Below are 26,711 nucleotides of genomic sequence, written 5' to 3'. Positions count from 1 at the left end.
AAAGGTAAGGCATGAATTATATTTGTATTTCTGCGTTTTGTGTCGCGCCTGCAGGGTTGAAATATGCTTCTCTCTCTTTGTTTACGGAGGTGCTATCCTCAGATAATAGCATAGTTTGCTTTTGCCGAAAAGCCTTTTTGAAATCTGACATGTTGGCTGGATTCACAACAAGTGTAGCTTTAATTTGCTATTTTGCATGTGTGATTTAATGAAAGTTAGATTTTTATAGTAATTTTTTGAATTTGTCACTCTGCATTTTCCCTGGTTTTTGGCCAGTGACGCTAGCGTCCCACATATTCCAGAGAGGTTAAGGCGCGCACACACACTTTTCTATCTATATGAGTTTGTTAAAGAAACTAACTCAAGCCCAATGCCTAGGCTTAAATACTTATATTTTAGTACAAAAGTATTAGTAAGGTTTAACAGAAAATGTCCTCACAGATCACACAACAGTCCACAAGATCAACCACTAGCTACACACCACTTTCCCATGTTGACTAATACAATATTCAGCACATTTCCACACAAATGATCAACAAATGTCCTATTGTGTCATGCTATGCTCTGTCGTGTTTTAAATCATTCCTCACCCTCCTCTTCTAGCACTGCCCTGCGGGTGGCTACATCTCGGCCGTTGCGTCCGGAGCAGTTGTATTCTCTGGTCAGGTCCTCTGAGCTGAAGTCCTGGATGCGGAGCACATTCTCAACTGTCCTGTCCCCAAAATAATCCAACACCACCCTGTAGGATAGAGAGATGTGGGGAGGAGAGAGGAGATGAAGGGAAGGAAAAAATTGGACAGACGTAACAGAAGAATGAGAGGAGAGGATAGAAACCAACAAAAATAACAGTATAAAAGAATAGAGAAGAATAGAGATGAGAAGATACATTTACATTTACATTTAAGTCATTTAGCAGACGCTCTTATCCAGAGCGACTTACAAATTGGTGCTTTCACCTTATGACATCCAGTGGAACAGCCACTTTACAATAGTGCATCTAGGTCTTTTAAGGGGGGGGGGGGAAGAAGGATTACTTTATCCTATCCTAGGTATTCCTTAAAGAGGTGGGGTTTCAGGTGTCTCCGGAAGGTGGTGATTGACTCAGAAGAGTAAAGTAACAGAAGAGACAAGAAAAGACAGAAGAGGATGAGACTTACCTAGAAGTGAATGAGATGCGGGGATCAGCTAGCTGATCTACAGTCTTCCCATCGATGGTCCACCAGGTCTCCCTGGGTCCTTCCAGGTAGGGCAATGACACCCTGCATGTGAGATTCACCTCTGACCCTGCAACAGTCACCACGGCGATCAATACTGCTGCATTACCATGGGAACAATGTCTACTGTGCTGTGTCACCATGACAATATCACCCAATCTCAACAACTCACAAAAAAATGCAAGTAACATTCTGTGAAATGATATTGATTGTACCCGATTGCCAGGAATCAAATGAATGTGGAACTGTCACTTTGGTCTGCACCCTGTGATGGGAAATATTATTATTGGCACACCAAAAAACAGCTAAACTGGTACAACACTCTACACTAACTGGTGCAACAAATATAACCTACAACAAAACACACTGGGAAATATGTTAAATGAGGCCCAGAAGTCACAATACCATGCACCTACAATTGGTCAATAAGTTGGAAATGTACTGTATTCTATGTGGTGATATTATTCTAACATTTGAAATAAAGATATTCTTTCCTCACATCTGACAATTTTCACACAATGCAGTGTAATATTTTGTCAAACGTTTACATTGCATGTTGAGTTGTTAAGTCGAGCCTTGCTGTTAGAAAACAAATCAAAGTATCCGGCTTTCTGTTATCACATATGCATCTCCCCAAACGCACTCGATAATCATTGCCCATCTCAACTTTCAAATTAGTGACAGCCAACACATAAGATAAGTTTATAAAACTTAGTTACAGTAACCACTAAGTTCTAAAACTGATCTCAAGTCAGTTATTAAAATGTTGGAGATGGAGAGGCCTCAATGTGAGATTCACCTCTGACCTTGCAACAGTCCCCAAGGCTATCAATACTGCTGCATTACCATGGGAACAATATCACAGCTACAGCCATGACTACAACGTTGTCACATTAAACATTTGAATAAAATTCAAAAGGAATAGCCAAAACTCTGATGTTGATGATTCAATGTGTCAATGTTTAGTATGATTATTTTTTCTATATATTGAGAAAACTCTGTCACAACCATATGCTTAGTATTAATTCTAATTCGATGATCACAACAGCGAAAAGTGGGAAGTGATGGTCTGATCTTCAACTGAATTGTATGACTTGTTATGGGGAAAGGATTGAATCTGAGTTGAATAAGTTTAACTTGATTTATCGTAATATGCACTGAGTGTACAAATAATTAGGAACACCTTCCTAATATTGAGAAGAACCCCCTTTTGCCCTCAGAACAGCCCAAATTTGTCAGGGCATTGACTCTACAAGGTGTTGAAAGCGTTCCACAGGGATGCTGGCCCATGTTGACTCCAATGCTTCCTACAGTTGCGTCAAGTGGGCTGGATGTCCTTTGGATGGTGGACTGTTGAGCGTGAAAAACTGCACAGCATTACAGTTCTTGACGCAAACCGGTGCACCTGGCACCTTACCCCGTTCAAAGGGACTTAAACCTTTTGTCTTGCCCCTACACAATCCAATTGTTTCAAGGCTTAAAAATCTTTATTTTACCTGTCTTCTCCCCATCTACACTGATTGAACACCACTGATAGCTGTCACCTGGATTCACCTGGTCAGTCTGTCGTGTGTGTGTGTGTATATATATGTACGTACACACACACACACACACACACGCACACGCACGCAACCGTTCAAAAGTTTGGAGTCACTTAGAAACTTCCTTGTTTTTGAAAGAAAAGCAAATTTGTAAATGTGTATATATACACTGCTCAAAAAAATAAAGGGAACACTTAAACAACACAATGTAACTCCAAGTCAATCACACTTCTGTCAAATCAAACTGTCCACTTAGGAAGCAACACTGATTGACGATAAATTTCACATGCTGTTGTGCAAATGGAATAGACAACAGGTGGAAATTATAGGCAATTAGCAAGACACCCCCAATAAAGGAGTGGTTCTGCAGGTGGTGACCACAGACCACTTCTCAGTTCCTATGCTTCCTGGCTGATGCTTTGGTCACTTTTGAATGCTGGCGGTGCTTTCACTCTAGTGGTAGCATGAGACGGAGTCTACAACCCACACAAGTGGCTCAGGTAGTGCAGCTCATCCAGGATGGCACATCAATGCAAGCTGTGGCAAGAAGGTTTGCTGTGTCTGTCAGCGTAGTGTCCAGAGCATGGATGCGCTACCAGGAGACAGGCCAGTACATCAGGAGACGTGGAGGAGGCCGTAGGAGGGCAACAACCCAGCAGCAGGACCGCTACCTCCGCCTTTGTGCAAGGAGGAGCAGGAGGAGCACTGCCAGAGCCCTGCAAAAATGACCTCCAGCAGGCCACAAATGTGCATGTGTCTGCTCAAACGGTCAGAAACAGACTCCATGAGGGTGGTATGAGGGCCCGACATCCACAGGTGGGGATTTGCCAGAGAACACCAAGATTGGCAAATTCGCCACTGGCGCCCTGTGCTCTTGACAGATGTGACAGAGTCTGGAGACGCCGTGGAGAACGTTCTGCTGCCTGCAACATCCTCCAGCATGACCGGTTTGGTGGTGGGTCAGTCATGGTGTGGGGTGGCATTTCTTTGGGGGGCCGCACAGCCCTCCATGTGCTCGCCAGAGGTAGCCTGACTGCCATTAGGTACCGAGATGAGATCCTCAGACCCCTTGTGAGACCATATGCTGGTGTGGTTGGCCGTGGGTTCTTCCTAATGCAAGACAATGCTAGACCTCATGTGGCTGGAGTGTGTCAGCAGTTCCTGCAAGAGGAAGGCATTGATGCTATGGACTGGCCCGCCCGTTCCCCAGACCTGAATCCAATTGAGCACATCTGGGACATCATGTCTCACTCCCATCCACCAACGCCACTTGCACTACAGACTGTCCAGGAGTTGGCGGATGCTTTAGTCCAAGTCTGGGAGGAGATCCCTCAGGAGACCATCCGCCACCTCATCAGGAGCATGTCCAGGCGTTGTAGGGAGATCATACAGGCACGTGGAGGCTACACACACTACTGAACCTCATTTTGACTTGTTTTAAGGACATTACAGTAGTGTGGTTTTCCACTTTCATTTTCAGTGTGACTCCAAATCCAGACCTCCATGGGTTGATAAATTTGATTTCCATTGATAATTTTTGTGTGATTTTGTTGTCAGCACATTCAACTATGTAAAGAAAAAAGTATTTAGTAAGAATATTTCATTCATTCAGATCTAGGATTTGTTATTTTAGTGTTCCCTTTTTTTGAGCAGTGTATATATATAAGTATTTAAAAGTATTTAGTATTTAGTCAGCCACCAATTGTGCAAGTTCTCCCACTTAAAAAGATGAGATAGGCCTGTAATTTTCATCATAGGTACACTTCAACGATGACAGACAAAATGAGAAAAAAATCCAGAAAATCACATTGTAGGATTTTTAATGAATTTATTTGCAAATTATATTGGAAAATAAGTATTTGGTCAATAACAAAAGTTTATCTCAATACTTTGTTATATACCCTTTGTTGGCAATGACAGAGGTCAAATGTTTTCTGTAAGTCTTCACAAGGTTTTCACACACTGTTGCTGGTATTTTGGCCCATTCCTCCATGCAGATCTCCTCTAGAGCAGTGATGTTTTGGGGTTGTTGCTGGGCAACACGGACTTTCAACTCCCTCCAAAGATTGTCTATGGGGTTGAGATCTGGGCGGTGTGTTTGGGATCATTGTCATGCTGAAAGACCAAGCCACGTTTCATCTTCAATGCCCTAGCTGATGGAAGGAGATTTTCACTCAAAATCTCACAATACATGGCCCCATTCATTCTTTCCTTTACACGGATCAGTCGCCCTGGTCCCTTTGCAGAAAAACAGCCCCAAAACATGATGTTTCCACCTCCATGCTTCACAGTAGGTATGGTGTTCTTTGGATGCAACTCAGCATTCTTTGTCCTCCAAACATGACGAGTTGAATTTTTACCAAAAAGTTCTATTTTGGTTTCATCGGACCATATGACATTCTCCCAATCTTCTTCTGGATCATCCAAATGTTATCTAGCAAACTTCAGACAGGCCTGGACATGTACTGGCTTAAACAGGGGGACATGTCTGGCACTGCAGGATTTGAGTCCCTGGCGGCATAGTGTGTTACTGATGGTAGGCTTTGTTACTTTGGTCCCAGCTCTCTGCAGGTCATTCACTAGGTCCCCCCGTGTGGTTCTGTGATTTTTGCTCACCTTTCTTGTGATCATTTTGACCCCATGGGGTGAGATCTTGCGTGGAGCCCCAGATGGAGGGACATTATCAGTGGTCTTGTATGTCTTCCATTTCCTAATAATTGCTCCCACAGTTGATTTCTTCAAACCAAGCTGCTTACCTATTGCAGATTCAGTCTTCCCAGCCTGGTGCAAGTCTACATTTTTTTTCTGGTGTCCTATAACAGCTCTTTGGTCTTGGCCATAGTGGAGTTTGGAGTGTGACTGTTTGAGGTTGTGGACAGGTGTCTTTTATACTTATAACAAGTTCAAACAGGTGCCATTACAGGTAACGAGTGGAGGACAGACGAGCCTCTTAAAGAAGAAGTTACAGGTCTGTGAGAGCCAGAATTTGCTAATAAATTTATTAAAAATCCTACAATGTGATTTTCTGGATTTTTTTTCTCATTTTGGCTGTCATAGTTGAAGTGTATCTATGATGAAAATTACAGGCCTCTCTCATCTTTTTAAGTGGGAGAACTTGCACAATTGTTGGCTGACTACATACTTTTTTGCCCCACTGTATATATAAGGTTGAAGTCAGAAGTTTACATACACCTTACCCAAATACATTTAAGCTCAGTTTTTCACAATTTCTGACATTTAATCCTAGTAAAAATTCCCTGTCTTAGGTCACCACTTTATTTTAAATATGTGAAATGTCAGAATAATAGTAGAGAGAATGATTTCTTTCAGCATTGCTTTCTTTCATCACATTCACAGTGGGTTAGAAGTTTACATACACTTATTTAGTATTTGGTATTTAACTGGTTTAACTTGGGTCAAACGTTTCAGGTAGCCTTCTATAAGCTTCCCACAATAACTTGGGTGGAGTTTGACCCATTCCTCCTGACAGAGCTGGTGTAATTGAGTCAGGTGTGTAGGCCTCCTTGCTCACACCCGCTTTTTCAGTTCTGACCACACATTTTCTATAGGATTGAGGTCAGGGCTTTGTGATGGCCACTCCAATACCTTGACTTTCTTGTCCTTAAGCCATTTTGCCACAACTTTTGAAGTATGCTTAGGGTCATTGTGAGTGGTATGATGGCTGCGTGGTCTCATGGTGTTTATAATTGCGTACTATTGTTTGTACAGATGAACGTGGTACCTTCAGGCGTTTGGAAATTGCTTCCAAGGATGAAACAGACTTGTGGAGATCTACAATTTTTTTTCAGAGGTCTTGGCTGATTTATTTTGATTTTCTCATGATGTCAAGCAAAGAGGCACTGAGTTTGAAGGTAGGCCTTGAAATACATCCACATGTACACCTCCAATTGACTCAAATTATGTCAATTAGCCTATCAGAAGCGTCTAAAGCCATGACATAATTTTCTGGAATTTTCCAAGCTGTTTAAAGGCACAGTCAACTAAGTGAATGTAAACTTCTGACCCACTGGAATTGTGATACAGTGAATTAGAAGTGAACAATTTTCAACAATTGTTGGAAAAATTACTTGTGTCATGCACAAAGTACATGTCCTAACCGACTTGTCAAAACTATAGTTTAAGAAGATATTTGTGGATTGGTTGAAAAATGAGTTTTAATGACACCAACCTAAGTGTATGTAAACTTCTGACTTCAACTGTATATATATATATATATATATACGACGCCAGGACAGCGGAGTCAATCACCATCTTCCGGAGACACCTGAAACCCCACCTCTTTAAGGAATAGGATAAAGTAATCCCTTTTAGGATAAAGTAATCCCTCTCCTCCCCCCCCCCTTAAAAGATTTAGATGCACTACTGTTCCACTGGATGTCATAAGGTGAATGCACCAATTTGTAAGTCGCTCTGGATAAGAGCGTCTGCTAAATGACTTAAATGTAAATGTAAATATATATATATGCCTAATTGGCATGTTGCTAACTGGTCTGCTTAAACCAATAGTTTTTATATATATATATATATATATATATATATATATATATATATATGTATGCTTTTCAGTATTTCCACATCATTAGCTTGTACACCATTTCTATCACACATGCTTTGTCATTGTACTGCTGTTAATTCTCCTTTTATCTCTTCCTGCGTCAAGTTGGCTGGATGTCCTTTGGGTGTTGGACCATTATTGATACGCACGGGAAACTGTTGAGAGTGAAAAACGCAGCAGTATTGCAGTTCTTGACACAAACCGGTGCGGCTGGCACCTAGTACCATAACGCGTTCAAAGGCACTTAAATCTTTTGTCTTGCTCATTCACCCTCTGAATGCCACACATACACAATCCAATTGTCTCAATGATTAAACATCTTTCTTTAACCTGTCTCCTCCCCTTCATCTAGACTGATTGAAGTGACATCAATAAGGGATCATAGCCTTCACCTGGATTCACCTGCTCAGTCTATGTCATGGAAAGAGCAGTGTTCCTAATGTTTTGTACACTGTGTATATCTTGATCAATATATTGATATGCTGATGTATCTCATAGTCGATCTCTACCTACCTTGTTTGACAGGATAGAATTGCTCCTTGGCAGGGTTGAGTATATTTGGCTGTTTGGGTAAACCACTGGAAGCTGAGAGAAACACAAAGCAGAAATTACGATTATTGAAAGTTTGACATTATCATATTGCCATATCAGATATTTATCCATAAAACCTTAACTATAGGAAATATTCAAAAACATATCACTGAATTGCTTTCATGGTCTCAAACATTAACAAAAGGATGTACAGTGCAACGTTCATAGTTACAAAACTTTCAGATAGTTGTGAAAAAGGCCTTACACACTGCGGTTACATTGACCACCCTGGTGAATTTGATGGCTCTTCCTTTGGTCTCATAAGTGACCACACAGTGGTACAGTCCTTGGTAGTGCTCCAACATTACATGGATGACCAGCTTGTCTCCTTTGAGCACACGATCGATGTTGAAGTTCCCGAACGCATTGCACCCCTGCTCAAGGTCAACACAGGAGGGGGGTTGGAGCACAGTAGATCACAGGAAGTTGGTGTCACCTTAATTGGGGATGACAGGCTCGTGGTAGTGGCTAGAGTGGAATTAGTGAAATGGTATCAAACACATGGTTTCCATATGTTTGTGCCATTCCATGTGCTCTGTTCTGGCCATTATTATGAGCCGTCCTCCCCTCAGCCGCCTCCATTGTAGTAGATCATCTTTAGTAGAAGAGAGGAACCAAAGAGGTCCATTGACCTTTTGGGCATCTAGTGTATGTCCTGCCATACTTTGTTAGAGGTTATATTTGTGAGACCAACTCCTTGCCCTTGTGGTTAGAGTTTCCGCCCTGCTTGGCACTCAGCATTAAGGAGATGGGTTGGGAGTAAGTCCCTGCGATAGACTGGCATCCTGTCGTATTGTAACGTGTTGTGTTCCACTTTTACAGTCATTTTATTGTCAACTTTTCTATAGTTGATTACTCTACAGAACATTCCGTCGTGTGTTTCTACACTGGGTACAAATTGACAATCAACATAAAACAAAGACAATGCAATTGTTTATACAACGTGTGGGTCTAATCCTGGATGATGATTGGTTGAAACCGCATTCTAGACGGATTTAATACAACTGTGATGGCCAAAACATAAGATATGTTCAGAAAATTCAAAGGTTTTACCTTAGAAGGTTCTAAAACTTAACAAAAAACTGTGGCCAAAACATTGGAGAGTCCTCAAATTTTGTAATCAGTGATGAAACCAGTTAAACTTTATAAATCAGTCTTGAAATGGCACATGTGCTTCAATTTTGAAAATAAAGGAACTTGTACTATTCGGTATCTTAGCTGAATATTTGTTGTTCATTTTACAGCTAACAAATGCAGTAATTTGCTAGACCAGAATGCCTTGAGGTCTACAGTAACATATTGTATACTGATATAGCAGCACATTACTGTATGATTTACTGTAGAAAGAAAAATACAGCAATCTGTTACAGTGCTGATTTTCTGGTGTATTGTAATGTTTTTAAAATTGTATAACTGCCTTAATTTTGCTGGGCCCCAGGAAGAGTAGCTAGTAGGGATCCCTAATAAATACAAATATGTGCATATTTGCACATTCCACAATTTAGACTGCCAAACAGCAAACACCTCTTCAAAGGAAGCTACTACATATAGTCTAGTTTGTTACATTCTCTATGAAATTGACTTTTAAATTATGTGTAATTCAAAATAGTGAGCTTTGAAATGTTGTATACATGTCCATTTTAAAGTGGTTAAAAATCATGAAATTTCGGTGACACTAGTTTGCTAAACCAAAAAATATATACATTTTCATCAAGTTTGAGACTTTTATTTAAACTTCTTGAAAATACTAATATTAATAGACCAAAACACTAACAACTCTCAAAACTGATAGGTAGATGTAATTGTGGTGCCAGGCCCAAATTATAACCAAAAACATGTTTACAACCTAGTATACAATCTGACAACAATGTTTTGACCCCTGGGGTATACATACTGATGATCGCACTGCTTTTTAATAAGGAATCTATTTTTTAAATTGTATCAAGTAATACACTTTCTTAGCTGCTATTTATATTATGTACAGCATCCAAGTAACAGTACTAGCCATTCTCCCATATGGTAAATTAAATTAATTGTACACAGACAGACCGAGGGTCACCTTACATGGTACCAGGTGACAGAGTGGCTAGTGTTAGGCAGCTTGATGTGCTCCAGGTCAGGGCAGGTTAGGGTCCTGCCATCTTGTATGGGCGCGATGACTGGGGTGGGAGGTACAGCAGCCTTCACCTCACAGTTGGGGTCCTGTCCACTTGGCAACACCTCCAGACGCATGGCAATCTTGGCACACGATGTCCTGTTTCTGAGAGGGGAAAGCACACACACACACACACACACACACACACACACACACACACCATGTTAAATCAGACAAACTGTGACTTTGTCATTTAAAACAAAAAATATATACTGTTGGTCAGGAGGTTTTGGCTCAGGATATGACGCACTTTCTAACCGTCTGGCAGATAATGATGATGGGTTCAAAAGATTAAAAGAGTGACACATTTTTTATACAAACATCTGCTCATAGACAGGTTTTCTTGGCACTACCGAGCCCAGTCTCCATCCTACCTCAGCATGCAGATGTACTGGCCCGCGTCCTGCGTGGTGGTAGGCTGCAGCCACAGCCTCTCCCTCTCCTTGCTGAGCCTCTGGTCGGGGTGGTGGAAGTCGATGGGTTGTTCCAGGTCCTGACCTGCACTCACGTGGTACCACACCAGGTTGAGGCCTGCTGCCTGGGCCGAGCTATAGTTGTAGACAGTGGGGTGGGAGAAGAGAGGGCAGAGAAGCCAGCATGCCTCCCCCTCCATCACCCTCACGGCTCCATCGTCTGACTCGCCCCAGTCATGGCACTGGATCACTGAGAGGGATAGAGGAATTACTCTAGACAGACAAAACCACACCTCTCTCTCTCTCTCTTACATTGTACCCCACTTCACATGTTGTATTTAGGAACATTGGGCTTGGAGAAGTGGAATAGGGAGAAGGAGTGAGATGTGGGGCACTCTGCTGATATTGGGGGGCCTGTACTACTGTAGTCCTCATCGTATGTTTCTGTAAAGGGGTGGAGGTAGGGGGGCTATGCTGGGCTACACGACAGTTTGACGGTAATTCCCCTGTCAGATTCACACAGAGTATTAATCTGACTATTAAAAAAACACCGGCAAGTTTCCGTTTGCAGAGGTCTATACGCACCTTCTTAAACGATACTAACGGGAGAAGACATGCACCTGCGAGCTAAAATAAGCTTGTCCCACAAGAATAAACCAGTGATTTAGCTGATATTACATTGATATCAGATGCTCCAACAGATCCATGGAAGATGCCATTTTCATATTCATATTCACACATATTCATATTCACACGGCTGTAACACATCTGCACAAGAGGAACATCTACGTGAGAATGCTCTTCATTGACTACAGTTTAGCATTCAACACTATTGTGTAATTCCTCCAAGTTTGACACCAAGCTCAGAGCCCTGGGTCTGGACCACACCCTCTGCAACTGGATCCTTAACATCATGAAGGGCAGACCACAGGCTGTGAGGATTGGCAACACCTCCTCCACAATGACACTTAACACAGAGGTCCCCCAAGGTTGTGTAATCAGCCCTTTGCTATACTTCCTGTTCACCCACAACTGTGTATCTTTGCACGACACAAACTCCATCATCAAGTTTGCTGACGACACCAGGGTTGTAGGCCTGATAACCAACAACGATGAGGCAGCCTATAGAGAGGAGGTAAGTGAACTGGCATTGTAGAGAGGAGGTAAGTGAACTGGCATTGTGGTGCCAGGACAACAACCTCTCCCTTAAGCCAGTATTGTTCATTGAGGAGGATCCACATCAAATGGACTGCAGTAGAGAGTCAGCAGTTTTATGTTCCTTGGCGTCCACATCACTGAGGACTTGTCATGGACCAACAACACCACTCTTGTCAAGAGGGCACACATCTCTACTTCCTAAGGCTGCTGAAGAAATTCAGAACGCCACCCCAGGTCCTCTCCAAAAACTACTGCTGCACCATCAAGAGCTTCCTGACCAGTCAGATCACGGCCTGGTAAAGGAATTGCTCTGTCCAGCATTCTCACATAGGTGTTCCTTTTGTCCAGGTGGGAAAGGGCAGTGTGGACTGCAATAGAGATTGCATCATCTGTGGATCTGTTGGGGCGGTATGCAAATTTGAGTGGGTCTAGGGTTTCTGGGAAAATGGTGTTGATGTGAGCCATGACCAGCCTTTCAAAGCACTTCATGGCTACAGGAGTGCTACGGGTCGGTAGATATTTAGGCATGTTACCTTAGTGTTCTTGGGCACAGGGACAGGTTGAAAATGTCAGTGAAGACACTTGCCAGTTGGTCAGCGCATGCTTGGAGTACAAGTCCTGGTAACTGTCAGGCCCTGCGGCATTGTGAATGTTGACATGTTTAAAGGTCTTACTCACATCAGCTACGGAGAGCGTTATCACACAGTCGTCCAGAACAGCTGATGCTGTCGTGCATGCTTCAGTGTTGCTTGCTTTCGAAGCGAACATAGAAGTTATTTAGCTCATCTGGTAGGCTGGTGTCACAGGGCAGCTTGCGGTTGTGCTTCCCTTTAATCCTCACCTTAACACACACACACCTATGGTGACCGTATGGTGACTGTGACACTTATGGTGACCGTATTTAATGTCACACCGGCGGTCACGAGTCATGATGGCAGTCAAATTCCGTGTGACCGTTTAGTCATGATAATTAGGCTTCTCCAAGCTCTGATGTTGCTGATGGTTATTAGTTGTCTACCAAACTGCCTGGTACTCAGCACTCTATTGTCCCTCTAATCACTCTGAGCAATGGAAATGTGATCGGAAATCTAATCAAACGCTTCATGAGAGCCCATGAGCTCATGTTGCGCAACATTTCTATAGGCTATGCAATTGTGCGAGAAAACAGAGATTTTATGGATTCTATTAGAAAGAGGAGGATCTCATCAGCTTTCTATATAGGCTAGACTTACTACTTATCAATTCTCATAATATTAAGCACATTGCTTCGCTTTACAACAGGAGTATAGCCTTCCTGGCTGGCATGAAAATGAACCACGGGAAAAGCGTCCTCCATTTGCTATTTAAGTGCATAGACGACATGTTTTTTCCCATGCCCCAGGTTCCAAGACAGGTGCATGATAATGGTCCATTCAAAATCAAAAATTTCACACATATATTATTTAGTAAATGTAAAGACAATATTAAATTAACAATAGTCTGATGGATGACAATATTATTTATCACTTGTGGATTATGTTTTATCTTCTTGGATATAGGGGGGCGCTCTTTTAATTTTTGGATGAAAAAAGTTCCCGTTTTAAACAAGATATTTTGTCACGAAAAGATGCTCGACTATGCAAATAATTGACAGTTTTGGAAAGAAAACACTGACGTTTCCAAAACTGCAAAGATATTGTCTGTGAGTGCCACAGAAGTGATGCTACAGGCGAAACCAAGATGACATTTCAAACAGGAAGTGGCCCAGATTTTGAAGGCGCTGTGTTCAAATGTCTCCTTATATGGCTGTGAATGGGCCAGGAATGAGCTTACACTTTCTGTCGTTTCCCCAAGGTGTCTGCAGCATTGTGACGTATTTGTAGGCATATCATTGGAAGATTGACCATTTTACACTACATCTACCAGGTGCTCGCTTGGTGTCCTCCGTCACAATTATTGCGTAATCTCCAGCTGCGTGTATTTTTCCGTTTGCTTCCGAGGAGAAACCCAACTGCCACGAATGATTTATCATCGAATAGATATGTGAAAAACACCTTGAGGATTGATTCTAAACAACGTTTGCCATGTTTCTGTCGATATTATGGAGTTAATTTGGTAAAAAGTTTGGCGTTGTAATGACTGAATTTTCGGGGGGTTTTCTTAGCCAAACGTGATGAACAAAACGGAGTGATTTCTCCTACACAAATAATATTTTTGGAAAAAATAAACATTTGCTATCTAACTGAGAGTCTCCTCATTGAAAACATCCGAAGTTCTTCAAAGGTAAATGATTTTATTTGAATGCTTTTCTTGTTTTTGTGAAAATGTTGCCTGCTGAATGCTAGGCTTAATGCTATGTTAGCTATCAATACTCTTACACAAATGCTTGTGTAGCTATGGTTGAAAAGCATATTTTGAAAATCTGAGATGACAGTGTTGTCAATAAAAGGCTAAGCATGTGAGTGAATATATTTATTTCATTTCATTTGCGATTTTCATGAATAGTTAACGTTGCGTTATGGTAATGAGCTTGAGGCTATGATTACGCTCCCGGATACGGGATTGCTCCTCGTGAATAATGCCCAGCTTGTGCAGTAGGGCAAGGAACAGCGCAAGCCTTTTTTGTGTGACTTTTTCAAATCATAGTCGCACACCTCATGTAGCCTAGCTCATATGTTTTGATACGGGTTGTAATCACAACTAAAGTGACCAAATAATTCCTGAAATCTAAGCACATTAATCCGCTTTATAACTGGTGTAGAGCCTAACAGGCAAACATAGGCTGCACGTGAGTTTCACAATTGGGGAAGATACATTTTCACCATAAAATGCAGATTTTTAATAAAGCATTACATGCATAATCGCATTTGTCTTCACTTTCGAGAACAGTGTTTTCCCGCTAATTGATTGCATTTTGGAACATGTTTTTTTTCTTACACGGAAGGACAAGTTGACCAGTAGCATAGGTCAACTTTTGTACTATGGGGGATAGTCAACTCAGCAAAAAATGAAACAGACCTTTTTCAGGACCCTGTCTTTCAAAGATCATTCGTAGAAATCAAAATAACTTCACAGATCTTCATTGTAAAGGGTTTAAACAATGTTGCCCATGCTTGTTCAATGAACCATAAACAATTAATGAACATGCACCTGTGGAACGGTCATTAAGACACTAACAGCTTACAGATGGTAGGCAATTAAGGTCACAGTTATGAAAACTTAGGACACTAAAGAGGCCTTTCTACTGACTCTGAAAAAGAAAGATGCCCTGGGTCCCTGCTCATCTGTGTGAAAATGTCTTAGGCATGCTACAAGGAAGCATGAGGACTGCAGATGTGGCCAGGGAAATAAATTGCAATGTTCGCACGATGAGACGCCTAAGACAGCGCTACAAGGAGACAGGACGGACGGCTGATCGTCCTCGCAGTGGCAGACCACATGTAACAACACCTGCACAGGATCAGTACATCCGAACATCACACCTGCGGGACAGGTACAGGATGGCAACAACAATTGCCCGAGTTACACCAGGAATGCACAATCCCTCCATCAGTGCTCAGACTGTCCTCAATAGGCTGAGAGGCTGGACTTGGGGCTTGTAGGACTGTTGTAACGTAGGTCCTCACCAGACATCACCGGCAAAAACGTCGCCTATGGGCACAAACCCACCATTGCTGGGACCAGACAGGACTGGCAAAAAGTGCTCTTCACTGACGAGTCGCGGTTTTGTCTTACCAGGGGTGATGGTCAGATTTGCGTTTATCGTCGAAGGAATGAGCGTTACACCGAGGCCTGTACTCTGGAGTGGGATCGACTTGGAGGTGGAGGGTCCGTCATGGTCTGGAGCGGTGTGTCACAGCATCATCGGACTGAGCTTGTTGTCATTGCAGGCAATCTCAACGCTGTGCGTTACACGTAAGACATCCTTCTCCCTCATGTGCTACTCTTCCTGCAGGCCCAACCTAACATGACCCTCCAGTATGACAATGCCACCAGCCATACTGATCGTTCTGTGCGTGTTTTGCCATTGCCAGTGAAGCGCCCGGATCTCAATCACATTGAGAACGTCTGGGACCTGTTGAATCGGAGGGGGAGGGCTAGGGCCATTCCTCCAGAAATGTCTGGGAACTTGCAGGTGCCTTGGTGGAAGACTGGGGTAACATCTCACAGCAAGAAATGGCAAATCTGGTGCAGTCCATGAGGTGGAGATGCACTGCAGTACTTAATGCAACTGGTGGCCACACCAGATACTGACTGTTACTTTTGATTTTGACCCCCCCCTTTGTTCAGGGACACATTATTACATTTCTGTTAGTCACATGTCTGTGGAACTTGTTCAGTTTATGTCCCAGTTGTTGAATCTTGTTATGTTCATACAAATATTTACACATGTTAAGTTTGCAGAAAATAAATGCAGTTGACAGTGAAAGGATGTTTTTTGCTGAGTTTAGATAGACATAGGCTAGTGCTTTTGCTGTTCGTTAGGCCTAGTCATCTTGTTGGCTGAGGAAAAGTAGGCTATATGTGGACAGTTCTAACATCTTCAATATGCACCTCGGAATTTGTTAAGAGGGACGCACACAGTTACTTCCCTGATGTGTCTGTCTTCATTCACTTGTAGCCTATTTCTTAGCTGAAATGCTAAGGGCATTGGCTACATCTTAGAGAGCCATGTGAGTGAGAGGTGCTTTAGAGCACGGCAGCTGGAAGAAGGGAATTGTAAATATTATATTCAGCCCAAGGGCACAACGGCCACTTTGGCCGCAAAATGGATGGATTTTTTAAAGGGAGCATTATGGCCACACAAGGGGGACTCCGCTGGGAAATTCGAGGCCTGGTGAGAATATTATCAAGTGCTTGTCAAATTGGAAATGAGAGACTGATGAAGTGTGTGCAGCTTGGGACTTTAAAAAATCATCATTAGAGTCCATCACTCAGCCTTAGAATGTGTTAAAAATCAAATACATAGCCCAACGTTTGTTTCACAACTGAAGTTGAATAAATAACTATAAATTAAGCATATAGGAGGACCAGTTTCTTTGTTAAACGCTTAACACGGAATAGCAGCATGTGCGCATTTCCTTTGAAATCGTTTGGAGAAAATATCCTTTCTATTTTATTAAGCTATGTTCAATTGTATTCTTCAAACTGTGAAATAATAAAAATAATGTCATGGAATTATAAGCAAATCTTGTCTGCTAAATTAACTAGTTTAGCCCACAGCCATATCAGGGCCTAACATAAGGACAACTCAGAGTATGCTATTCTGTTATTCTGAAATAGACTACATTTTCTTCATATCATGTTTTTTTTTAGACTCGTCTAAAGTAAATAATGGATTTAGTGTGATGGTGTAGGCCATATTAAATTGATGTATTAGACTTTTTAAAATGTAGATATCCAAAGGTCTGCATCATTGGCTTGTGAAAGCCAAGAGATGCGAAACATGTTTATGTTAATTAACGGTCAATTACCGTGAGACCGGCAGTTGTTTGCTTGACAATCACCGGCTGACAAAATCTCATGACTGCCACAGCCCCAAACACCCATACAGACATAAACACATCCACACACCCCCAAACACATACATATACATTCGTGCTAGAAACATATCACAACTGCTGCTACCAGACTCTTACTGTTATTGCTAAATACTGCACAATTTAAACTCTTGCCTACGAATCCCCCCTTCCCCAAAACACGTGTAAATATTGGACTATATCAATTGTGCCTTCCTGTATTATACTATTCTGCTGAGCCATTTACTTTATGTTCGTATTCTAATCTTTTATTATTTCTTGTTGTTGTTGCATTGTCGAGAAGGAACCTGCAAGTTAGCATTTCATTGGACGGTGTACAATACAGGTCAAAAGTTTTAAAACACCTACTCATTCAAGGGTGTTTATTTTTTGTTACTATTTTCTACAATGTAAAATAGTAGTGAAGACATCAAAACTATGAAATAACATATATGGAGTCATGTAGTAAACAAAAAAGTGTTAAACAAATCTAAATATATTTTATACTTTGCCTTGATGACAGCTTTAAACACTCTTGGCATTATCTCCACCAACTTCATGAGGTAGTCACCTGGAATGCATTTAAATTAACAGGTGTTTTGTTAAACGTTAATTTGTTGAATTTCTTTCCTTCTTAATGCATTTCAGCCAATGTTGTTACAAGCTGTCATCAAGGCAAAGAGTGGCTATTTGAAGAATCTCAAATATAAAATATATTTTGATTTGTTAAACCCTTTTTTGGTTACTACATGATTCCATATGTGATATTTCGTAGTTTTGATGTCTTCACTATTATTCCACAATGTAGAAAATAGTCAAAAAATTAAGAAAAACTGAATGAGTAGGTGTTCTAAAACTTTTGACCAGTAGTGTATACCATGTGTATCACATACATACCACTAAAAAAACTTGAAACTTGACAGTGGCAACGTTTGTTGTCTTGATTCTCTATTCCCGCCCCCAATGAAATAACGACTTATCAGGAGCATTGAATACTGTAAGGCTGATAAATGTAAAATACTTATTATAAAAACCCTATACTTCATTCAAATGTTTCATCTTAAATGACAAAATAATATACACCGAGTGTACAAAACATTAGGAACACCTGCTATTTCCATGACATAGCCTGACCAGGTGATTCCAGGTGAAAGCAATGGTCTTATTGATGTCACTTGTTAATTCCACTGTGTAGATGAAGGGGAGGATTTTAAAGCCTTGAGACAATTGAGACATGGACTGTGCATGTGTGCCATTCAGAGGGTGAATGGGCAAGACAAAATATTTAAGTGCCTTTGAACGGGGTATGGTAGTAGATGCACTGGTTTGAGTGTGTCAAGAACTGCAATGCTGCTGGGATTTTCACACTCAACAGTTTCCTGTGTGTATCAAGAATGGTCCACCTACCAAAGAACATCCAGCAAACTTGGCACATGGAGTCAACATGGACCTGGACCAGTATCACTGTGCATGGAACAAGAGAGATGTGCTTTTTGTGCCCCTAAACCTCATATTTAGAAACATAGAAAACAAATGTTTTTTCCCCATTTAGTTTAATTTGATTAAAAAACAAACATAGCCGCCCCTCCTTTAAATAAAGTCTGTTTTGTTTATCCTGCCCAAGGCATTCACCAAGTAGTCTAGATTAAAATATAAATGTTTGGGATCAGCAAAAATCCCTTTTTATCTGTACATTATTTTAGCCAGCTCCTGTTGTTATTTTGGATGAGCATAAAACCCCTCATATAGGCTATATGTCCATATGCCCATCATGAAACGAGAGATAAGCTTATGCCCTATTTAGAAACATTGAAGTTGCTTGTTTTCAGTTTCATGTGATTAAAAAAAAGCCCTCAGTAGGCTACCCTCACACTAAACCTAGGCCTACTATAACAAAAGCTGTTTCAACCAAGACTAAAGGAGATGATTGTGGACTACAGGAAAAGGAGGACCGAGCACGCACCCATTCTCATCGACGAGGCTGTAGTGAAGCAGGTTGAGAGCTTCAAGTTCCTTGGTGTCCACATCAACAACAAACTAGAATGGTCCAAACACACCAAGACAGTCGTGAAGAGGGCACGACAAAGCCTATTCCCCCTCAAGAAACTAAAAAGATTTGGCATGGGTCCTGAGATCCTCAAAAGGTTCTACAGCTGCAACATCGAGAGCATCACTGCCTGGAACGGCAATTACTCGGCCTCTGACCGCAACGCACTGCAGAAGGTAGTGCGTACGGCCCAGTACATCACTGACACCAGGCGGTGTCAGGGAAAGGTCCTAAAAATGGTTAAAGACCCCAGCTACCCCAGTCATAGACTTTTCTCTCTACTACCACATGGCAAGCGGTACCGGAGTGCCAAGTCTAGGACAAAAAGGCTTCTCAACAGTTTTACCCCCAAGCCATAAGACTCCTGAACAGGTAAGCAAATGGCTACCCGGGCTATTTGCATTGTGTCCCCCTAACCCTATTTTTACGCTGCTGCTACTCTCTGTTTATCATATATGCAGTCACTTTAACTATATATTCATGTACAAACTAACTCAATTGGGCCGACCAACCAGTGCTCCCGCACGTTGGCTAACCGGGCTATCTGCATTGTGTCCCACCCACCAACTCCTCCTCTCTGTTCATCATATATGCATAGTCACTTTAACCATATCTACATGTACATGCTACCTCAATCAGCCTGACTAACTGGTGTCTGTATGTAGCCTCGCTACTGTATATAGCCTGTCTTTTTACTGTTGTTTTATTACCTTACCTACCTATTGTTCACCTAATACCTTTTTTGCACTATTGGTTAGAGCCTGAAAGAAAGCATTTAACTGTAAGGTTTACCTACACCTGTTGTATTCGGCGCAAGTGACAAATAAACTTTGATTTGTTTTGAACAGCAATGTGTCGGGTGGATTTCTCATCCTATGCATCAATTAGCCAAGGAGCCTATCCATAAAACAATTCTAAAAGAATGGTCTGCTCGTGAGGTTTTTGACATCATGCTTTTACATTATTCACAATTCACATACAGTGCCTTCAGAAAGTATTCACACCCCTTGACATTTTCCACATTTTGTTGCCTTACAAAGTGGGATTAAAACTGCTGTAATTGTAATTTTTTGGTCAGCGATCTACACAAAACACTTTGTAATGTCAAAAGTGGAAGAAATATTCAAAAACTAAATAAAAACCCCTGAGTTAATACATGTTAGAATAACCTTTGGCAGCGATTACAGCTGTATTTGTATTTGTTCCAAGGCAGCAGCTACTCTTCCTGGGGTCCAGCAAAATTAAGGCAGTTTATAAAATTTAAAAAACATTACAATACATTCACAGATGTGCCCTCAGGCCCCTACTCCACCACATATCTACAGTACAAAATTCCTATGTACGTGAGTGTATAGTGCGTATGTTATCGTGTGTGTGTATGCGTGTGTCTGTGGCTATGTTTGTGCTGCTTCACAGTCCCCGCTGTTCCATAAGGTGTATTTTTATCAGTTTTTTAACTAAATTTTACTGCTTGTGTACTCTTTGGTGGAAGGAAGTTATTGGAGTAATATTTAAATGTTCTGTCAGTCAGTGTCCAAACATCCTCCTGTCTTTACTTTAATTTGATCATAATTATTCCATTATCATTTGCTATTCTTTTTGGAACGGTATCTTCCATAGCTCAATTACCTGATGTGAAATAGAGTTCCACGTAGACATGGCTGTATGTAGTACTGTGCGCCTCCCATTGCATATTCTGGACTTGGGGACTGTGAAGAGACCTCTGATGGCATGTCTTGTGGGGTGCATGGGTGTCCGAGCTGGGTGCTAGTATTTTAAACAGACAGCTCGGTACCTACATCTTGTCAACACCTCTTACAAAAACAAGTAATGAGGAAGTCAATTTCTCTTACACTGTGAGCCATGAGAGATTGACATGCATGTCATTAATGTTAGCTCTCCGTGTACTTTTAAGGGCCAGCCAACTGCAATTTTCCCAAGTCCCACTTTTGGCACCTGACCACACGACTGAACAGTAGTCCAGTTGTGACAAAACCAGGGCCTGTAGGACCTGCCTTGTTGATAGTGTTGTTAAGAAGGCAGAGCAGCGCTTTATTATGGATAGACTTCTCCCTATCCTAGCTATTGTTGTATCAGTTTTACAATCCACGGTTACCCAAAGCAGTTTAGTCACCTCAACTTGCTCAATTTCCACATTATTCTTTATGAGATGTAGTTGAGGTTTAGGGTTTAGTGAATGATTTGTCCCAAATACAATGTTTTAAGTTTCACAAATATTTAGGACTAATTTCTTCCTTGCTACCCATTCTGAAACAAACGTTCTGCAGTCATTTCCATTGCTGTAGTAGCTGACATGTATAGTGTTGAATCATCCGCATACATAGACACATAGGTCTTGCTCAACGCCGTCGTTAGTAAAAATTGAAAAAAGCAAGGGGCCTAAACAGCTACCCTGGGGAATTCCTGCTTCTAACTGGATTATGTTTGAGAGGCTTCCATTAAAGAACACCCTCTGTGTTCTGTTAGACAAGTAACTCTTTATCCACATTATAGCAGGGGGTGTAAAGCCATAACACATATGTTTTCCCAGCAGCAGACTATGATCGATAATGTCAAAAGCTGCACTGAAGTCTAACAGGACAGCCCCTATAATAATTTTGTCATCTATTTCTCTCAGCCAATCATCAGTCATTTGTGTAAGTGCCATGCTTGTTGAGTGTCCTTCCCTATATGCATGCTGAACGTGTTGTGAAATAGCATTGTATCTGGTCAAACACTATTTTTTCCAGAAGTTTACTAAGGGTTGGTAACAGGCTGATTGGTTGGCTATTTGAGCCAGTAAGCGGGGCTTTACTATTCTTGGGTGGCGGAAATACTTTAGCTTCCCTCCAGACCAGAGCGCACACACTTTCTAGTAGGCTTAAATTGAAGATATGGCAAATAGGAGTAGCAATATAATCCGCTATTGTCCTCATAATTTTCCATCCAAATTGTCAGACCCTGGTGGCTTGTCATTGTTGATAGACAACAGTAATTTGTTCAACCCTTCCACACTGACATTGCGGAATTAAAAAGTACAATTCTCGTCTTTCATAATTTTGTCAGATACACTTGGATGTGTAGTGTCAGCATTTGTTGCTGGCATGTCAATCCTAAGTTTGTTAATCTTGCCAATGAAAAAAGTAATTGACCCTTCTTTTGTGTCCATCTCATTTTAATTAATTCTGTGTTCCCGGTCCAAAATGACCTCCCCATTATAGCTTATTATAAACCCATAATAATACATATACTATCACCTAATGTTGTATTAGATCTTTTTATTAACTTAATTTCGTGTGAACATTACAAGTTTTTAACTTCTATTTGCTATTTATGGCCTGTAGGCCTCATTGACCTGAGCTCATACAACTTGTTTTTGAGTTTAAAAAAATCATAATGTATGGACAATTTTGACTATAACAAATACTCAGATTGTACTATTTGTCACAGACTACTTTGTGTCGAAGTTTAACAAGGACTCTCTCCTCCTCACCAGTGTCATGATCAAAGATATGATCAAGAACCTCACATACAGTATATCGTTTGATCATTGTGCTGTCACAGAATGTATTGTGAGCAAGGCCTCGAAAAAAACGTTATCTACCAGAGATGCGAGAAAAGGTCTATAAACAGTTGAAGTCGGAAGTTTACATACACCTTAGCCAAATACATTAAACTCAGTTTTTCACAATTCTTGACATTTAATCCAAGACAAATTCCCTGTTTTAGGTCAGTTAGGATCGCCACTTTATTTTAAGAATGTGAAATGTCAGAATAATAGTAGAGAGAATGATTTCTTTCAGCTTTAATTTCTTTCATCACATTCCCAGTGGGTCAGAAGTTTACATACAGTCAATTAGTATTTGATAGCATTGCCTTTAAATTGTTTAACTTGGGTCAAATGTTTCAGGTAGCCTTCCACAAGCTTCCCACAATAAGTTGGATGAATTTTGGCCCATTCCTCCTGACAGAGATGGTGTAACTGAGTCTGGTTTGTAGGCCTCCTTGCTCGCACACGCTTTTTCAGTTCTGCCCACAAATGTTCTGTAGGATTGAGGTCAGGGCTTTGTGATGGCCACTCGATTGCCTTGACTTTCTTGTCCTTAAGCCATTTTGCCACAACTTTGGAAGTATGCTTGGGGTCAATGTCCATTTGGAAGCCCCATTTGCGACCAAGCTTTAACTTCCTGACTGATGTCTTGAGATGTTGCTTCAATATATCCACATAGTTGTCCTCCCTCATGATGCCATCTATTTTGTGAAGTGCACCAGTCCCTCCTGCAGCAAAGCACCCCCACAACATGATGCTGCCACCCCCGTGCTTCACGGTTGGGATGGTTTTCTTTGGCTTGCAAGTATCCCCCTTTTTCCACCAAACATAACGATGGTCATTATGGCCAAACAGTTCTATTTTTGTTTCATCAGACCAGAGGACATTTCTCCAAAAAGCACAATCTTTGTCCCCATGTGCAGATGCAAACCGTAGACTGGCTTTTATATGGCGGTTTTGGAGCAGTGGCTTCTTCCTTGCTGTGCGCCCTTTCAGATTATGTCAGTATGGGACTCGTTTTACTGTGGATATAGATACTTTTGTACCTCCTTCCTGAGGGCTATGAAGGCTGCGTGGTCACATGGTGTTTATACTTGCGTACTATTGTTTGTACAGATGAACCAGACTTGTGGAGATCTACAATTTTTTTGCTGAGGGTCTTGGCTGATTTCTTTTGATTTTCCCATGATGTCAAGGAAAGAGGCACTGAGTTTGAAGGTAGGCCTTGAAATACATCCACAGGTACACCTACAATTGACTCAAATTATGTCAATTAGCCAGATGCTTCTAAAGCCATGACATCAGTTTCTGGAATTTTCCAAGCTGTTTAACCTTTTTGGGATAGGGGGCAGCATTTTCACTTTTGGATAAATAGCGTGCTGAACTGCCTCCTACCCTGTCCCAGATGCTAATATATGCATATTATTATATATAGTATTGGATAGAAAACACTGAAGTTTCTAAAACTGTTTGAATGATGTCTGTGAGTATAACATAACTCATATTGCAGGCAAAAACCTGAGAAAGATTCCAAACAGGAAGTGAGAAATCGAAAACAGTGCCTATTGAAATCCTAGTGAGATATCAATGAGGATGCACTTCCTAGGGCTTCCACTAGATGTCACTGTCTTTTGAAACTGGTTTGAGGATTCTACTATAAAGGAGGGGCTCATAATAGCTCTGAGTGAGTGGTCTGGCAGAGAGAGCCTCGGTCTCAGCCAGAAGTAGAGAGAGAGAGAGATGTGGGTTTATTTTTACTACTTTCTCACTGTCTATTGGAGTATGCGTCTGTGTTTGCCCCTGGTCACCAGTGCCCCTGTTTCATACAGTAGCAAGTGAGTCATGCTTCAAGAAGACAGGTCGCAGGAGACAATGTTCGCGAATGGATTTAGAAAATTGATAAGTGGCAGTTGGGACATCGAGTGTCACGAAGTGTTGACCCTGAGGACCTGCATATACACACTTTAAATGGAGCTTGTTTCTCAATATAAGTACCTGGGTGTCTGGATTGATGACAAGTTATCCTTCGTAACGCATATAACAAATATGACTAAGAAGCTAAGATCCAAGATAGTTTTTATATCTAAATAAATCATGCCTTAGTATTAAAAATAGGAGAAAGATTGTTCAAGCAACACTTCTCCCTGTATTGGATTTTGGTGAAATTGTTTACATGCATGCAGCAACCTCGGTTTTAAAACCCTTGGACACAGTCTACCATTCAGCAATACGTTTTATCACAGGGGACAATTTTAGGACTGATCATTGTAGTCTGTATAAAAATGTGGGATGGACCTCTGTCTGTAAGAAGAGAGCTGCATTCTCTTTTATTTATTTAAAAAGCAACCTGACAGAAACTCCCTCCATATGTAACTTCTTTAATTAAGATAAGAATAATAAGTTACCAAACCTGTTCATAAGAATGGATAACACTAGAAATCCCTTTAGTCGCCACAGATTTAGGAACATTTACATTTTACATTTAAGTCATTTAGCAGACGCTCTTATCCAGAGCGACTTACAAATTGGTGCGTTCACCTTAAGACATCCAGTGGAACAGCCACTTTACAATAGTGCATCTAAATCTTTTAAGGGGGTGAGAAGGATTACTTTATCCTATCCTAGGTATTCCTGAAAGAGGTGGGGTTTCAGGTGTCTCCGGAAGGTGGTGATTGACTCCGCTGTCCTGGCGTCGTGAGGGAGTTTGTTCCACCATTGGGGGGCCAGAGCAGCGAACAGTTTTGACTGGGCTGCGCGGGAACTGTACTTCCTCAGTGGTAGGGAGGCGAGCAGGCCAGAGGTGGATGAACGCAGTGCCCTTGTTTGGGTGTAGGGCCTGATCAGAGCCTGGAGGTACTGAGGTGCCGTTCCCTCACAGCTCCGTAGGCAAGCACCATGGTCTTGTAGCGGATGCGAGCTTCAACTGGAAGCCAGTGGAGAGAGCGGAGGAGCGGGGTGACGTGAGAGAACTTGGGAAGGTTGAACACCAGATGGGCTGCGGTGTTCTGGATGAGTTGTAGGGGTTTAATGGCACAGGCAGGGAGCCCAGCCAACAGCGAGTTGCAGTAATCCAGACGGGAGATGACAAGTGCCTGGATTAGGACCTGCGCTGCTTCCTGTGTGAGGCAGGGTCGTACTCTGCGGATGTTGTAGAGCATGAACCTACAAGAACGGGCCACCGCCTTGATGTTAGTTGAGAACGACAGGGTGTTGTCCAGGATCACGCCAAGGTTCTTAGCGCTCTGGGAGGAGGACACAATGGAGTTGTCAACCGTGATGGCGAGATCATGGAACGTCCATGTTTAGTTTTTTTGCCCCTACCAATACCACAGTCAGTCCAGCAACACTCAGTAAGAGGATTAGTAACCTCACAAGTTAAATTGCTATTGATAATAGCAACATAGGAGTCACTCAGAGTGCAACACGGGGGAAGGGAATCTCCATTGGACTCTTCCAATGGTTAACACATGCCACTAATAAATAGAACCCTCCGTTCAGGAGAAAAGTTATTAGAAGTCATAAACCACGATCACACCACGTACGACTGGTCTAATACTTAAAGAGTACTTCCGTCATGAGGTTAGCTCCTCCGTGGATAACATAGCTATGAAGTAGACTTCTTCATACCTACCGCCACTACAATAGTGGAATACAGTGACTGGTAGTAAAACCACTACAGACTCCCTCGACATCAATTCTGACTGACCTCCAGGCATTGACCTGGAAATTACCTGACTACGTCAGATTAATTCTGAAAAAGTTGTAATCTGCCAGGATACTTGGTTTCCTTCCCTTGACATGTGCTCTTGCGTAAGCAGAAACGCACGGACTTCTTCAAGTGCAGATACCCTACCTGGGTCGACCACACCAGAGGGGGGACTGCAACAGCGATCACCAACTGGACATCTGCTGTCCAGCCATGGAGCGGACTTCACTCTCAGAAACCCTACCCGGGTCGACCACTAGAT

At 41.7% G+C, this 26,711-nt stretch overlaps 1 protein-coding gene across 1 annotated transcript in view; it reads right to left on the bottom strand.

Moving 5' to 3' along the window:
* LOC115106766 (interleukin-1 receptor accessory protein-like) overlaps positions 1-26,711 on the bottom strand; it is a 37,259-nt gene that overhangs the window by 4,618 nt on the left and 5,930 nt on the right. Inside the window, exons 4-9 of the mRNA XM_065008085.1 lie at positions 10,452-10,740; positions 9,987-10,182; positions 8,128-8,296; positions 7,845-7,916; positions 1,158-1,284; positions 591-739 (exon numbers count right to left, since the gene is read on the bottom strand). Coding sequence (XP_064864157.1) covers positions 591-739; positions 1,158-1,284; positions 7,845-7,916; positions 8,128-8,296; positions 9,987-10,182; positions 10,452-10,740 — 1,002 coding nt within the window. The remainder of the gene's footprint in view (positions 1-590; positions 740-1,157; positions 1,285-7,844; positions 7,917-8,127; positions 8,297-9,986; positions 10,183-10,451; positions 10,741-26,711) is intronic.

This window comes from Oncorhynchus nerka, linkage group LG23 (genome assembly GCF_034236695.1).
Source record: "Oncorhynchus nerka isolate Pitt River linkage group LG23, Oner_Uvic_2.0, whole genome shotgun sequence".
In the NCBI taxonomy this organism is placed as follows: domain Eukaryota; kingdom Metazoa; phylum Chordata; class Actinopteri; order Salmoniformes; family Salmonidae; genus Oncorhynchus; species Oncorhynchus nerka.
The sequence above is the reverse complement of the archived record's forward strand: the minus strand, read 5'-3'. Positions and strand labels throughout refer to the sequence as shown.